At 44.6% G+C, this 13,919-nt stretch overlaps 1 protein-coding gene across 1 annotated transcript in view; it reads right to left on the bottom strand.

Moving 5' to 3' along the window:
* The window catches only part of c9h16orf70 (chromosome 9 C16orf70 homolog), a 108,746-nt gene extending 95,302 nt beyond the window's left edge, over nt 1–13,444 (bottom strand). Inside the window, exons 1-2 of the mRNA XM_038806940.1 lie at nt 12,793–13,444; nt 2,944–3,026 (exon numbers count right to left, since the gene is read on the bottom strand). Of these exons, the coding sequence (XP_038662868.1) occupies nt 2,944–3,026; nt 12,793–12,856 (147 nt within the window). The 5' untranslated portion in view covers nt 12,857–13,444. The remainder of the gene's footprint in view (nt 1–2,943; nt 3,027–12,792) is intronic.
* Between the last annotated feature and the right edge of the window lie 475 nt (nt 13,445–13,919).

Below are 13,919 nucleotides of genomic sequence, written 5' to 3'. Positions count from 1 at the left end.
AGCCATTGCTGCATCCAGTACAGCTTGCAGTTTCTTGATGTTACATGTGGTCAATTGACTGGACACTTAACACTAGGAGTGGATTAACCAAAGACACAGAAATTCAATGGGATTACAAAGATGAGACTGGTTCCAATGAGTCAATCTTCAATTCTTACAAACCACCATTCAACGGTTGCTAAAGTAGCTTGTAATCTATACATTTATTACTGAGTTTACGGAGCTGATACAATTTGGAAAGTTATTTTTTGTTTTTCCTCCCCTCAAGGAACTACCAAGTCTTGCTGTGGTGCAGTTCCACAGGTGACTATTCCTCTAGTGCTTCACCAAACAGGCATTCTTCAATTGTGAGTCAATATAGCAAATAAATTATCTCGGAGTCGAATCCCACCATTCACGCATATAGGCAAGTTCCACCAGAAGTTGACAAGTGGCAGCAGTAAGGTTCAGGATTGTCTTTCTGTCTCCTCACAACTCTGAGGCCACATGGAGCACCCCAAATACTGCAACAACTCTATGGATTATAAATACAAGATAATCACTAATAAACCCATAAGGAATTCATCAAAAATTGCTTTACTCAGCACATGATTAGAATGTGACATTTGTTACCACAAGGAGCAGTTGGGATGTAGGGCAGATGCATTTGAGGAGAAGTTGGATAAATACATGGAGAAAAGCGGCTTATGCTGATGTGTCTGAAAGGAGGAACCAGAAATAGAGAGGGGTGCAGTGAGGGAATTCCAAAGCTTAAGGCAGCTGAAGGCATGGCCATCAATAGCGTAGCGAATAAAATCGTGGATGTGCAAAAGGACAGAATTAGAGTACCTTAGATATCTTGGGAGAGTTTTAGGGTTACTAAGGTACAGGGAGTGTGAAGCATGAGGTAATGGTAGGATTTTGTAACAAGGATAAGAGTTATAAATTTGAAGCATTGCTGGACTGGGAACCAATATAGGTAAATGAGCACAAAAGATGGGTGAACAAGACCTGGTCCAAATTAGGGCTTGGACAGCAGTGTTTTGGACGAGTTCAGAGTTTTCGGAGGAAGCATCACAAACCAGCTGTCCAGTTGACTGAGCTAAACCAGCCCATTTCTTGCATTGTTGGAATTAAAAGCCCTTCTTGAAACACACCTCTTTCATCAAGCTTTCTAAGTCACCTCCCCTTATATTATTTTTAATTTGGTGTGGATTTTTCTATGAACCTTGTTTTTTTGTCCCCACAACCACTGCTATATAATTGTAATTATTTGTTGTATTATTGATCTGCTGCACTTCCTCAGATCCTCTCTCAGGGTCTTTATGACTACCCACAAGCAAGGAGGCCAAAACTAGGCCTAACCAAGGTCTAATACCTGGACTGCATAGCATTTGTTCTGGATTTAATGTCCCAGTCGGCACCTCTTATTTGCTTTAGGAAATAACAATTTGTTCATGTGTTATAAAACATTTCTCCTGCTCCACAGCCTTAAGCGCACAGCCCTACATGGTGTGTAGTGCTTAGTGTTTGTCACACACAACCCCTCAGAATAAAGAGCTACCAATAAAGTGATAATAGCATTTTCTTTTTGAAAACATGAGCATGCCCACATCTACCAATAACATGCGCACCAGGTTTAGTTCGTGGAACAAAGCTTTCACAAATGGTTTGCAGGTCAAAAATAGACCAGTCCATAGACAATTCAGCTCCAGCTATCTAGCTTGAAGTTGGGCGAAGGACATCAGTTTCCATTTTAAGCCAAGTTATGTCAAAACTATTATAAAAACTGACATTTCTACCCTTTAATTCACTGACAGTGCTGTTTTGATCCCATCATGTGTCTGGGTACCAAGCAAGGGGAGGATTGGTCTCAGCTCTCATATGCCTCCCCAGACCACAATTGGAACAACCTCGCAGGAAAATGGACAATATGTTGAAGGGCAGCTTGAATACTTCTCATTATTAAATAGATGTCAAATGTTCAACATAACATAATTGCTACAAATACATAGCACAACCAACCATAACTGGAGAGGGAGAAACGTTAGTGCTTTGTTCGCGACAAAATATCTTCCCAGGTGCTGATGAAACTCATACTATCCTCAAAATTCTCTGGCTTTATTTCAATTTTTGTGGGGATTATATGGCAAAAATCCTGAATCAAGCAGCTCTGCGAACGAGAGAAAAGTTTAGACAAGTTCAACTGAAAACCTACTGGGCAGTCAGCCAGTAAATTAACCACTTTCCAGCCTAATCCTTATGGAGTGATGCCAGGAAAACAACCTACAATCTAGCATCTTCATGCTTAGCTATTAACCTTGGACCTTTTGAATGTAATTGGAAATATCAATCTCTTCAATACAAAATTAAGCTCTTTTCCCCATTTCATTCTTAAAGCATCATGGGGGCAAATAAATTAGCTTCCCCGTCCCCAGGCAAAAGAAATATCAGACAGTCGCGCAGAAGTTTCCCTTTGTATTCCATTTCATTCAGAACTGCATTTCTTACCACGTTAGATAATAACTGTACCCCAGAGCATTCATTGTTCACTTCAGAATAACTTAACCAGACCATAAAAGATGGAGGGCTAATCCCACTGTACCAACAAGCCCTGTTCCCACCAGAACAGCAAGTATGCCTACTAGTCACTACAACAATTTATGAAAAAAGATAACAGCTTGAAGAGTACCAAACTATAACTGTGACATTTGCACCAATTACCTATCGGGTCCCAAATCTGGTCAACACTGCACGTCAATATTCTTGGTTCATCCAAAATATGCAGTCAGAGACCTGGCTAGTGAATGTGGGTTAATAATCAGCAGCGAGAGCAAATATTGCGACAGCATAACGTCTTTTGCCTTTAACTGCGACGTACATTTTACTGAGTGTTAAATTAACACCATAACTGACTGGAAACAAACTGCTCCCAAAGCAAGCTTGTGGGCTGGTCGCACTCACCTGTTCACTGTAGAGAACCTGCACATTTTTTATGATACGACAGTGTTTTTGGAGAATAGCAACACCCTGAGCCAATGGCATTCCTGAAAAAGAGAAACAATGCAAATTAATCAGTTTATAACCAGGTCTTTCCATCTGGTCTATATATTCTGGGCATGTCCGAAGCTGAGAGGATTCTGGCAGAGATTTGCAGAGGTCATGTACACGGTGCTAAAAACAAGGGTGCCGAATCCAGAGGTGGCGATTTTTGGAGTGTCAGTAGATCCGGGAATCAAGGGGGCAAGAGAGGCCTTTGCCTCCTTGGTAACCCGGAGACGGATATTGCTAGCGTGGAGGGACTTGAAGACCCCGAAAACAGAGTTCTGGGTTAGCGACATGGCCTGGTTTCTCAGACTGGAGAAGATTAAGTTTGCCTTGAGGTCAATGCTTGGGTTCGTCCGGAGGTGGCAGCCATTTGTCGACTTCTTCGGGGGAAACTAAATGTCAGCAGAGGCAATAGGAAAAAGGCGGGTGGGGGGGGGGGCGCGGGTGGGAGGTCGGGCTATTTTCTGATTGGGGTAGGTGGGATTTGTTAGGAATGGAGATGGTTTACGCACTATGTTTATATTTGTACTGTTTACTATTATTATCAAATTATAAATACCTTAATAAAATGTTTTACAAAAAAAAAGAAAGCTGGGGGGGGGGGGGGGGGGGGGGGGAAGAGGGAGAGAAGAGACAAAAAGAAATCAATAATACCTGGCAAATCATTGCAAGCCACTCAATTCCAGTAAACAGCTTGCACAACAGCACTGGCTGAGATCCAGGAGCTCTGCAGGGTGAAATTTTAGATACACACGCACACACATTGTAAAGGGGGACAAAAATAAACACATGAAGGAGATGAGCAGGAAAGAGGAAAATAGCTCACTATCAGCAAGAGAAGAGATTGAGGAGAATAAGTGATCTTGTTGTTGCATTCAACGTTTTCACAGGGCTCAACAGGGTAGATGCAGGCAGGATGGTTTTCCCTGGTATGAGGGGAGGTCTGGAACCAGCAGACAGTCTCAGGACAAGAGGTAGTCCATTTAGGTCTGAGATGTTGAGGAATTTCTTCACTCTGTGATGAATCTGAGCGCGGAGGCTCAGTCATTGAATATGCTCAAGACCGAGATCAATAAGTTCTAGGGCTAGTGCTGGAAAATAGCACTGAGGTAGCAGATCAGTCATGATCTGCTTGAAAGGCAGAGCAGGGTCAAGGGGCTGAATGGCCTACTCCTGCTCTTATTTACGATGTTCCTGAGTTAGTTATAAATGTGCAGGTTATGAAACTCAGAGCACCAATTTGGGAAACTTACCACAACCACGCCATTTCTGAAGTCAGTTTTTTCACTCAGTCATTGTTAAAATACCTAGCAGAATGCCTTTAGTCTAGGTAAGCCATTGTTAATAACATATTGAACAAAACAACCAGAGTATTCATCAGGTACTGAATGAGGGCGATCAATCAAATATTATTTTAATTTTTGAGGGTCAGTGTTGAACAATGGCTGTTGAGTAATGCTGAACATCCAATTTCAGTACTGAGCACTCCCAGGTTGCATACAGAACAGTTAGATGCAGATCAAAGCTCCTTGCATTCTGCCCAATAATATTCCTTAACCCCAAATTCAGACTAACACCCATTACTACATCAGTTAAACATTTTCTTCCTACCGCCACCACCAGCACCATACCTTGGTGAGCTAAACTTAAAATGTAATGAGCTGTGTTGTGGGGACTCAAGGAACTGGGTCAACACAGCATGCAACAGTTCACCCTGGACATAGAGAGACAACTGTCATTCCATTATTCTGAAGACTAATTCACGTCTCAGATGGAAGCAACTGTGCAAATAAACTATATCCCCCAACCTCCGAACTGTTCTGTCCGCCATCAATCACCTTTGTCCCATTTCCTTCCACTCATTTGTGTGTGATAGCTCTCAGACAATGGTCATCTTTGGGAAATTCGCATATGTATTTGTTGTTCATCTGTAAGCCTATTGTTCTTAGAGTAAACCCCACCTTACTGTGACTTGTCATCCACACATGCAATTTCAATTGGCTTTGCTGAATTGCAACCAGGAGCTGGAATTGTCCCCTTTCCAAGCACAGGGTGTTAGGCCAAATGGAGCATTCCCCATTGTCTCATCTGAGATCAGCTAACTCAACACAGGGGGCAATCGATAATAGTCTTTGTGGTAATCATCCAAGATTAAAAAACTGAAAACAATGCAGCTACAGATCAAAGTTCTGCCTGAAACTTAAACCTATTAAATATAGCACTTATGAATGGGTTACAATGCACTGATTTACTGTAAGAAGTCTTACAACACCAGGTTAAAGTCCAACAGGTTTGTTTCAAACACGAGCTTTCGGAGCACGGCTCCTTCTTCAGGTGAATGGAAAGGCTTGTTCCAGAAATGTTTATATAGACACAGTCAGAGATGCCCCGGAATGCGAGCACCTGCAGGCAATCAAATCATCAAAGATGCAGAGAGAGAGGTAACTCCAGGTTAAAGAGGTGTGAATTGTCCCAAGCCAGTTCAGTCGGTAGGCCTCTGCAAGTCCAGGCTTGTTGGTGGGGGCCGAATGTAATGCGACATGAATCCCAGATCCCGGTTGAGTCCGCATTCATGCGTGCGGAACTTAGCTATAAGTTTTTGCTCAGCAATTTTGCGTTGTCGCGTCTCCTGAAGGCCTCCTTGTAGAATGCTGACCCGGAGATCAGAGGCTGAATGTCCTTGACTGCTGAAGTGTTCCCCAACTGGAAGGGAACAGTCCTGCCTGTTGATAGTCGCACGATGCCCGTTTATTCGTTGTCGCAGTGTCTGCATGGTCTCGCCAATGTACCACGCTTCGGGACATCCTTTCCTGCAGCGTATGAGGTAGACTACATTGGTCGAGTCGCACGAGTATGCGCCGCGTACCTGGTGGGTGGTGTTTCCACGTGTAATGGTGGTGTCCATGTCGATGATCTGGCATGTCTTGCAGAGATTACCCTGGCAGGGTTTTGTGGTGTTGTGGTTGCTGTTCTGAAGGCTGGGTAATTTGCTGCAAACAATGGTTTGTTTGAGGTTGCGCGGTTGTTTGAAGGCCAGTAGTGGGGGTGTGGGGATGACCTTGGCAAGATGTCCATCCTCGCTGATGATGTGTTGGAGGCTGCGAAGAAGATGTCGTAGTTTCTCCGCCCCAGGAAAGTACTGGACGACGAAGGGTACTCTGTCAGTGGTGTCCCGTGTTTGTCTTCTGAGGAGGTCGGTGCGGTTTTTTTGCTGTGGCGCGGTGGAACTGTCGATCAATGAGTCGAGCGCCATATCCCGTTCGTACGAGGGCATCTTTCAGCATCTGTAGGCTGAGTTCCGCACGCATGAATGCGGACTCAACCGGGATCTGGGATTCATGTCGCATTACATTCGGCCCCCACCAACAAGCCTGGACTTGCAGAGGCCTACCGACTGAACTGGCTTGGGACAATTCACACCTCTTTAACCTGGAGTTACCTCTCTCTCTGCATCTTTGATGATTTGATTGCCTGCAGGTGCTCGCATTCCGGGGCATCTCTGACTGTGTCTATATAGTAAGAAGTCTTACAACACCAGGTTAAAGTCCAACAGGTTTGTTTCAAACACGAGCTTTCGGAGCACGGCTCCTTCTTCAGATGTCTATATAAACATTTCTGGAACAAGCCTTTCCATTCACCTGAAGAAGGAGCCGTGCTCCGAAAGCTCGTGTTTGAAACAAACCTGTTGGACTTTAACCTGGTGTTGTAAGACTTCTTACTGTGCTCACCCCAGTCCAACGCCGGCATCTCCACATCCTGATTTACTGTGCACTTGCTGTGTTAAATATGAACAATCATCTCCAGCATTCCGTTTTGGGTTATAATTTTCAGATTCCATTTTATGCCACTAAGCAATCAATAAAAAGCAATTGTAATTGAAAACAGAACTTCATTCACCACCAACATGATAGGTTCATAGACATTCCCCTGAGGCCTACACCTGGTAAATGAACAGCTTGATAACTACAGAGAAAAACAGCCCATAGCAGGAGCAAAAAAAAAGCATTGTTGGCTCAGGGCAGTGGCATGTAAAGATGCAGTGTCCATTCTCACTCTATTCAGGCTTCAATCAAAGCTCAACAAAGCCTGGTTCAAAGAGCAGAGAGAAAAAGCTGCCAAAAGGTTATGACAGTTCCTCCCACATGGGGGCTGGGAAAAAACACAGCATGCATAAAACAAACTGGAGTCCAACCAGGGCAGTAACTCAATTGTAGCAACTGGCTCAAGGTGGTACAATTCCGAACACAATGCCCAAGTAATTGCAAAGTTGGCAATTAGAGCTAAGTACTCTATTTATTTTGGACTAGATCAACTGTGTTCACTTATTTGCAGTATCATGTGTTTGAAGTACATTTGAAAAATTAATGCATGCATTTTTAAACATATATTTACAACTAACAAATAATGGGAAGCTTGAAATCATCCAGGACAAAGCAGCCTGCTTGATTGGCACCCCTTACACAAACAATTATTCCCTCCACCACTGACAAACAGTAGCAGCAGTGTGTACCATCTACAAGATATATTGCGGAAATCACCAAGGCTCTTTTGGCAGCATCTTCTAAACACGCTACACCTCTACCATCTAGTAGAACAAGGGCAGGTGTCACGGTGGTTAGCACTGCTGTCTCACAGCACCAAGGACCCAGTTTAGATCCTGGCCCTGGGTCACTGTCCATGTGGAGTTGGCACATTCTCCCCATGTCTGCGTGGGTCTCACCCCCACAACCCAAAGACGTGCAGGGTAGGTGGATTGGCCATGCTAAATTGCCCCTTAATTGGAATTTTAAAAAAATAAATAAAGGACAAGTGCAGCAAGCACATGGGGACACCACCACCTGGAAATTCCCCTCTAAGCCATTTACCATTGTGATTTGGAAATATATTACTGTTTCTTCACTGTCGTTAGGTCAAAATTATGGAACTCCCTCCCTAAGAATACTGTGGGTGTACCTACACAGGGACTGCAGGGGTTCAAGAAGGAAGTTTGCCACCACTTTCTCAAGGGCAATTAGGGAAGGGGCAATAAAATGCTGGCTGAGCCAGCAACGCCAACAGCCCATAAATGAATAAAAAATTTAAAGTAGTAAAACTTTTGTGCACACTCATCTGGATTTAGGCTTTTTAGATGGTTGCTCTGCTCTTTGTTCATTCAGTTTAAAGATACCTGCAGCCAGGGTGAGGTTGGCACTATGAAACAGGGTCTGGTCCAGGGAGGCGTGGCTGCCAATGAACAATGACAAAATTCTTATAGCAGAACCACGCTATGGTTGAGTGGCAATATTCTCTTTGGTCAGCAGTGCCCAATCATGCCCAGAAATAACCAAGCTGTCAACTATATCGAAATGGTGCAGGTGTAGCAATGGGTATGGTGCAGGTGAGTGCAGAGAAACAGGCTACGAGACTGTGAGCCTGTTAATCTCAACAGGAAGCTATAAATCCAGGCAGAATTTATTTTCCTTGGAAAAGTCATCAATAACAAAATGTACAACTAAAAAAATTAAGTTGGTTCATTACATTGCAAGAAACTACACTTAATGGCTGTCAGAGCTGTATGACTATGTAAACCCATCAGAAAAACTGCTGATAATGGATTGAAATGATTTCCCTTTCAAACTTTATGAAAAGGCTAACAACAGAGCAGGAACACTACATCCAACATCCACAAATCAGACTATACATGGCATTTTACAAATCAGTTACCTAAAAGGTTCTACTTTCCTTATAACCGTGATTTCCAAAGAACACATCCTGGGGCTGCGCATTTCATTTGATCAAGGATTCCATCATAGCACCTCCACCAACTCCAAAGCCAGGTGTTTATAAACAGAAAATAGACAATCATATCCTCTGTGTTATGTTGAACATTTAAATGTTTTGAGCAAACAGGAGTACACTACTGCAAGTGTAAAGCATGGAACTAAAGGTAAGGGTTGCGGTTCTGTGTTCTTGCAGATGACAGATACATCAAGAAAACACTTTTAGACAAGAAGCTGGTTGAAGCACATATTGCTTGCTATGAAAGGTCAAAAAAACCCAGCAAGAGGAATTAATATTTTAAAGCAATTCTTAAAAAATTATTAATTTACAGCATGTAGCTTTTGCTGGCTAGGCAGGCATTTATTGTCAATCTCTAGTTGCCCTTTAGATGGTGGTGGTCAGTTGCCTTTTTGAACCGTTGCAGTCCCGGAGATGTTGGTACACCCACAGTGATGTTAGGAAGAGAGTTCCAGGATTTTGACCTGGCAGCAGTAAAGGGATGCCGATATATTCGGGCAGCAGGGTAGCATGGTGGTTAGCATAAATGCTTCACAGCTCCAGGGTCCCAGGTTCTATTCCCGACTGGGTCACTGTCTGTGTGGAGTCTGCACGTCCTCCCTCTGTGTGCGTGGGTTTCCTCCGGGTGCTCCGGTTTCCTCCCACAGTCCAAAGATGTGCGGGTTAGGTGGATTGGCCATGCTAAATTGCCCGTTGTGTCCTAATAAAAGTAGGGTTAAGGGGGAGGTTGTTGGGTTACGGGTATAGGGTGGATACGTGGGTTTGAGTAGGGTGATCATGGCTCGGCACAACATTGAGGGCCGAAGGGCCTGTTCTGTGCTGTACTGTTCTATGTTCTATGTTCTATGTTCTATATTTCCAAGTCAGGATGGTGAATGACTTGGGAGGGGGACCTCCAGGTGTTGATGTTCCCAGGTATCTGCTGCCCTTGTCCTTCTAGATGGTAGTCATCAGTGGCTTGGAAGGTGCTGTCTAAGGAACCTTGGTGAGTTCCTGCATCGTATCTTGTAGATGGTACACACAACTGCCACCGTTCGTCACTACTTGCCACTTGTCAGACCAAACCTGGATATTGTCCAGGTCTTACTGCATTTGCACAAGGACTGTTTCAGTATCTGAGGAGTCGCAAATGGGGTGCTGAACATTGTGCAATCATCAGCAAACATCCCCATATCTGACCTGATATTGTAAGAAAGATCATTAATGGAGCAGCTAAAAATGGTTGTCCCTAGGACACTACCCTGAGGAACATGTGCAGTGATGTCCTAGAGCTGAGTTGATTGACCTCAAATCACCTCAACCATCTTCCTTTGTGCCAGGTATGACTCAACCTGTGAAGAGCCCCCCCTCCCAATTCCTCTTGACTCCAGTTTTGCTAGGGCTCCTTGATGCCACACTTGGTCAAATGCTGCCTTGATGTCAAAGGCAGTCATTGTCACCTCACCTCTGGAACTCAAACAAAATTTCTCAACTCAACTAAACTAAACAAAAACAAACTGAAGTGGTTTACTAAAATAAGGTGATAAATACAAATTTAACAGTGCAGTCCAGTATACACAGTTCCAAGCAGCAAATGTAACAGCTGCACCAGGAGGAACTGTATGTGGCACTTTCATTTTCTTCCCAGTTAATATATTATTATAGAGGGTGGATACTTTAATGTACAGGGAAAGTACATTCATCCAGCCAGCTTCAAGAACAGTACAAAGGTCAGCATTGAAAAAAAATTATCAACAACAACTTGCACTTATAGTACCTTCAATGAAGTAATACATGCCAAGGTAATTCATATCTGTGTTAACAAAATTTAACACTCAGCCACACAAGGATGTGACCAAAAAGCATGTCAAAGAGATAGGTGTTAAGTAGCATCTTAAAAAGGAGTGAGAGGTGGGGAGGTTTAGAAGAAAACTCCAGAGCTTTGGACCAAGGCAGTTGACAGTACAGCTGTCAATGGTGGAGCCATTAAAATAAAAAAACAGGAAGTACAGGAATCAGCATTGGTGAAGTGCAAACACTTCAGAGGGTGATAGGATTTTAGGAGGCTACAGATGGGGAGCGCTAGAAGGATTGAAAGTAGAAGGAAGATCATTTTAAAATTGAGGCACTGCCAGACTGGGAGCCAAGGTAGGACGGTGAGAAGATAATGGGTAAATGCGATTTGGCGAGTGTCAGGAGTTCAAAATAGTAACTAAAAAACAGCAAACCTGTTGGCCTCCTTAGCAGTGACCTGCAGAGGGGAAATATTAGAACCCTTCAATTTTAATACGCACATACCTAGTGGAGGCACTATTGGCCTAAGATGGGCACTGAGACAGCATGATACCTGCAGCGATTGCATTTGAAATCAGTGTGCTGAGTTCCCCTGTGACCCACAACAATGTGCAGATTTTTATAACTGAAATTCTTTTGTGCATTATCTGAGGATGGATGTTCTTGCTATAGAGGTAGTGCAGCTGATTCCTGGGATGGCAGGACTGTCATATCAGAATTAAATTGGTTAGGATTGTATTCATTGGCATTTAGAAGGGCGGGAGGGAATCTCGTTGAAATTTATAAAATTCTAACAAGATTAGACAAGGTAGATTCAGAAAGCATGATCCCGATAGTGGGGAGTCCAGAACTAGGGGTAATATTTTAAGAATAAGCAGTAAATCTTTTAGGATTGAGTGGAGGAGAAATTTCTTCACCCAGAGAGTGATGAGTCTGTGGAATTCATTACCGCAGAAAGTAGTTGAGGCCAAAATGTTCAGAGATTTCAAGAAGGAATTCGATATAGCTCTTGGGGCTAAAGGAATATGGGGGAAGGCAGAATAATACTGAATTTAATGGTCAGCCATGATGATAATCAATGCTGGTGTGGGCTCGAAGGGCCGAATGGCCTACACCTGCTTCTATTTTCTATGTATGTTTCTATGTACGACAAGATCCCACTTCACATAAAAAGGTAGCTGTTTTGCTCAACAAATCTTTTTTTTTCTTTTATAAATTTAGAGCCCCCTAAATTTAGAGCCCCCTACCTTGCACATCTTTAGGTTGTGGGGGCAAAACCCACGCAAACACGGGGAGAATGTACAAACTCCACATGGACAGTGACCCAGAGCCGGGATCGAACCTGGGACCTCAGCGCCGTGAGACTGCAGTGCTACCACTGCGCCACCATGTTGCCCTTGTTCAACAAATTTGATTCCAATCATCAAATAATCATTTGAACAAGCAATCTAATTTCCCTAGAGAGTCCCATCTGACTCTCAAACGACAAATAAATTTAGAGTAGAAATTGGCTGCCAGGTAACGGGAAAAGGTCCAAGATGAAGACATCACTAGATATATGGCTACACGCACATCTCATTAAATAAGTGGTTTACACTCAATGCCAGCATCAGGGATACTAGGCCAGCCTAGTAAAATAGTGATAACTTAAGACTATCTTATCACAATTACAGGAATTAAAGTACTTAATAGGCATTGATTAATTGTTGATAAATTAGCAGAAAATAAGCATGTCTCTTTAGGTGGCAGTCCACCAAGAAGTTATACGTGACCTCCTCAGGAAGATGGCTGGGCAGAGCACTTGTTTAAAAGTAGAATATGCACAAAACTGCATATGCCCACATTCTGGGATGGTCTGCTCAATGCCTAGAATACCCTCGGATTGTTACAGGTGAGAAGTAGATTGGCAACCAATCAATTCAAAACTCCTCATATCTCAGAGTCTAGCCCCCCTCCTCCTCACTGATTGGTAGCCCCAATTCCTCCTCGCTTAATATAACTCCCCCCTTTCCCTCTCCCCAAATACTTTACAAAAGCAATCTCTCTCTCGAATACCATTCTCCCTCCTTGGACCTCATCAGAACAATACGCCTCGTCTCTCCATAATGCTCCAAATAGATGAAGTCCCCAGATCTTCTACCTCCCCCCTTCCCACGGGGATGCAATATTTACCCCCAAAAGCACTCGTTCAAAAAAAAGTTCCTTTGTACTCACCTAAAGCGAATTCCCATCGTTCGTTCCCCAGAGAGCGCTCGGGCACCACTTCCAGGTCGAGCATTGGCCCGGCTGCAGGCGAGGAGGCGGGTGGATCCAGGCCCGGCTGCCCTGCTGGCGGAGCCGGCTGCCGCTGTGCCCCGGGTAAAGGGACCCGGGGGCCGTTGTGTCCCGGGTACAGGAGCCCGGGAGCCGCTGTGTCCCGGGAATAAATGGTCGGGTGCGGATCCGTCCCGGGTAGAAAGAGCCGGGGGTGCCTGTTGTGTGTGTGTCCCGGCTTTTGGGAGGGGGGTGCAATGCCGCCGGATCTCAATGGTTTTTTTTGGGGGGGGGGAATCTCGGTGTTAGGGCTGCGGGCCGGCAGTGGGGGATGTTTTCCAAGTCTGGGCCGTTGGCTTGTTCTCAACCCCGAACAATAACAGCCTCCTCTTCCATCACCATCAGCTGATTATACAATAACCACTTCCGTCCGAACAGCTTCCGGGTTACATATACACACGCGCGTTGAGGTGATGAGCCTTCGGTTGTTGTCAACGATTGGGCTTTTGAAAAACAGAGATATATAATATTATTTGTTATTCATGTCAGAGGCAGCGACTGCGGCAGGCCTGTGCAGCAGTAAACATTGTCCTCCTCCTCAAGCGTGCCGTCGCCCAATCGGCGGAGGCCGCACCGCCCCCGTCACGTGACCCACCGAAGCCGGATTGGAGGCTGGCGGGCTCCCTGGTCACATGCACCAGGCCGGCTTGCGGCTCGAGCGGTCACGGAGGGCTGGCGGTGGTGAAGGGGGTGGCGTTGCCTTGGTTACCATTCAAGCCACCCTCCCCGCTCAGGCCTTATTCACTCAACTCATTGAGCCTGCCTGCAAATGGATCTCTGGATCTGCGCATCCCAATGGGCGGGAGTATCTGCAGCAGAGCAAACTGTCTGTCAGGTGGTGTAGAGTGTGTACTCCAATCTCAACAAGTGCACCGAACACCCCCTTCCCCCCCCCCCCCCCCCAAAAGCATTAACCTTCAGTTGGAATTATTTTGGGTTAAACCCATCTTCACCACTCTCCAGTGAGTAATTTCACAAGTCGGCATGATTTAGGGGCTGGTTTAGCTCACCAGGCAAAACGCTGGCTT

This window comes from Scyliorhinus canicula, chromosome 9 (assembly GCF_902713615.1).
Source record: "Scyliorhinus canicula chromosome 9, sScyCan1.1, whole genome shotgun sequence".
In the NCBI taxonomy this organism is placed as follows: domain Eukaryota; kingdom Metazoa; phylum Chordata; class Chondrichthyes; order Carcharhiniformes; family Scyliorhinidae; genus Scyliorhinus; species Scyliorhinus canicula.
This window is presented reverse-complemented; position numbering and strand designations above follow the sequence as displayed.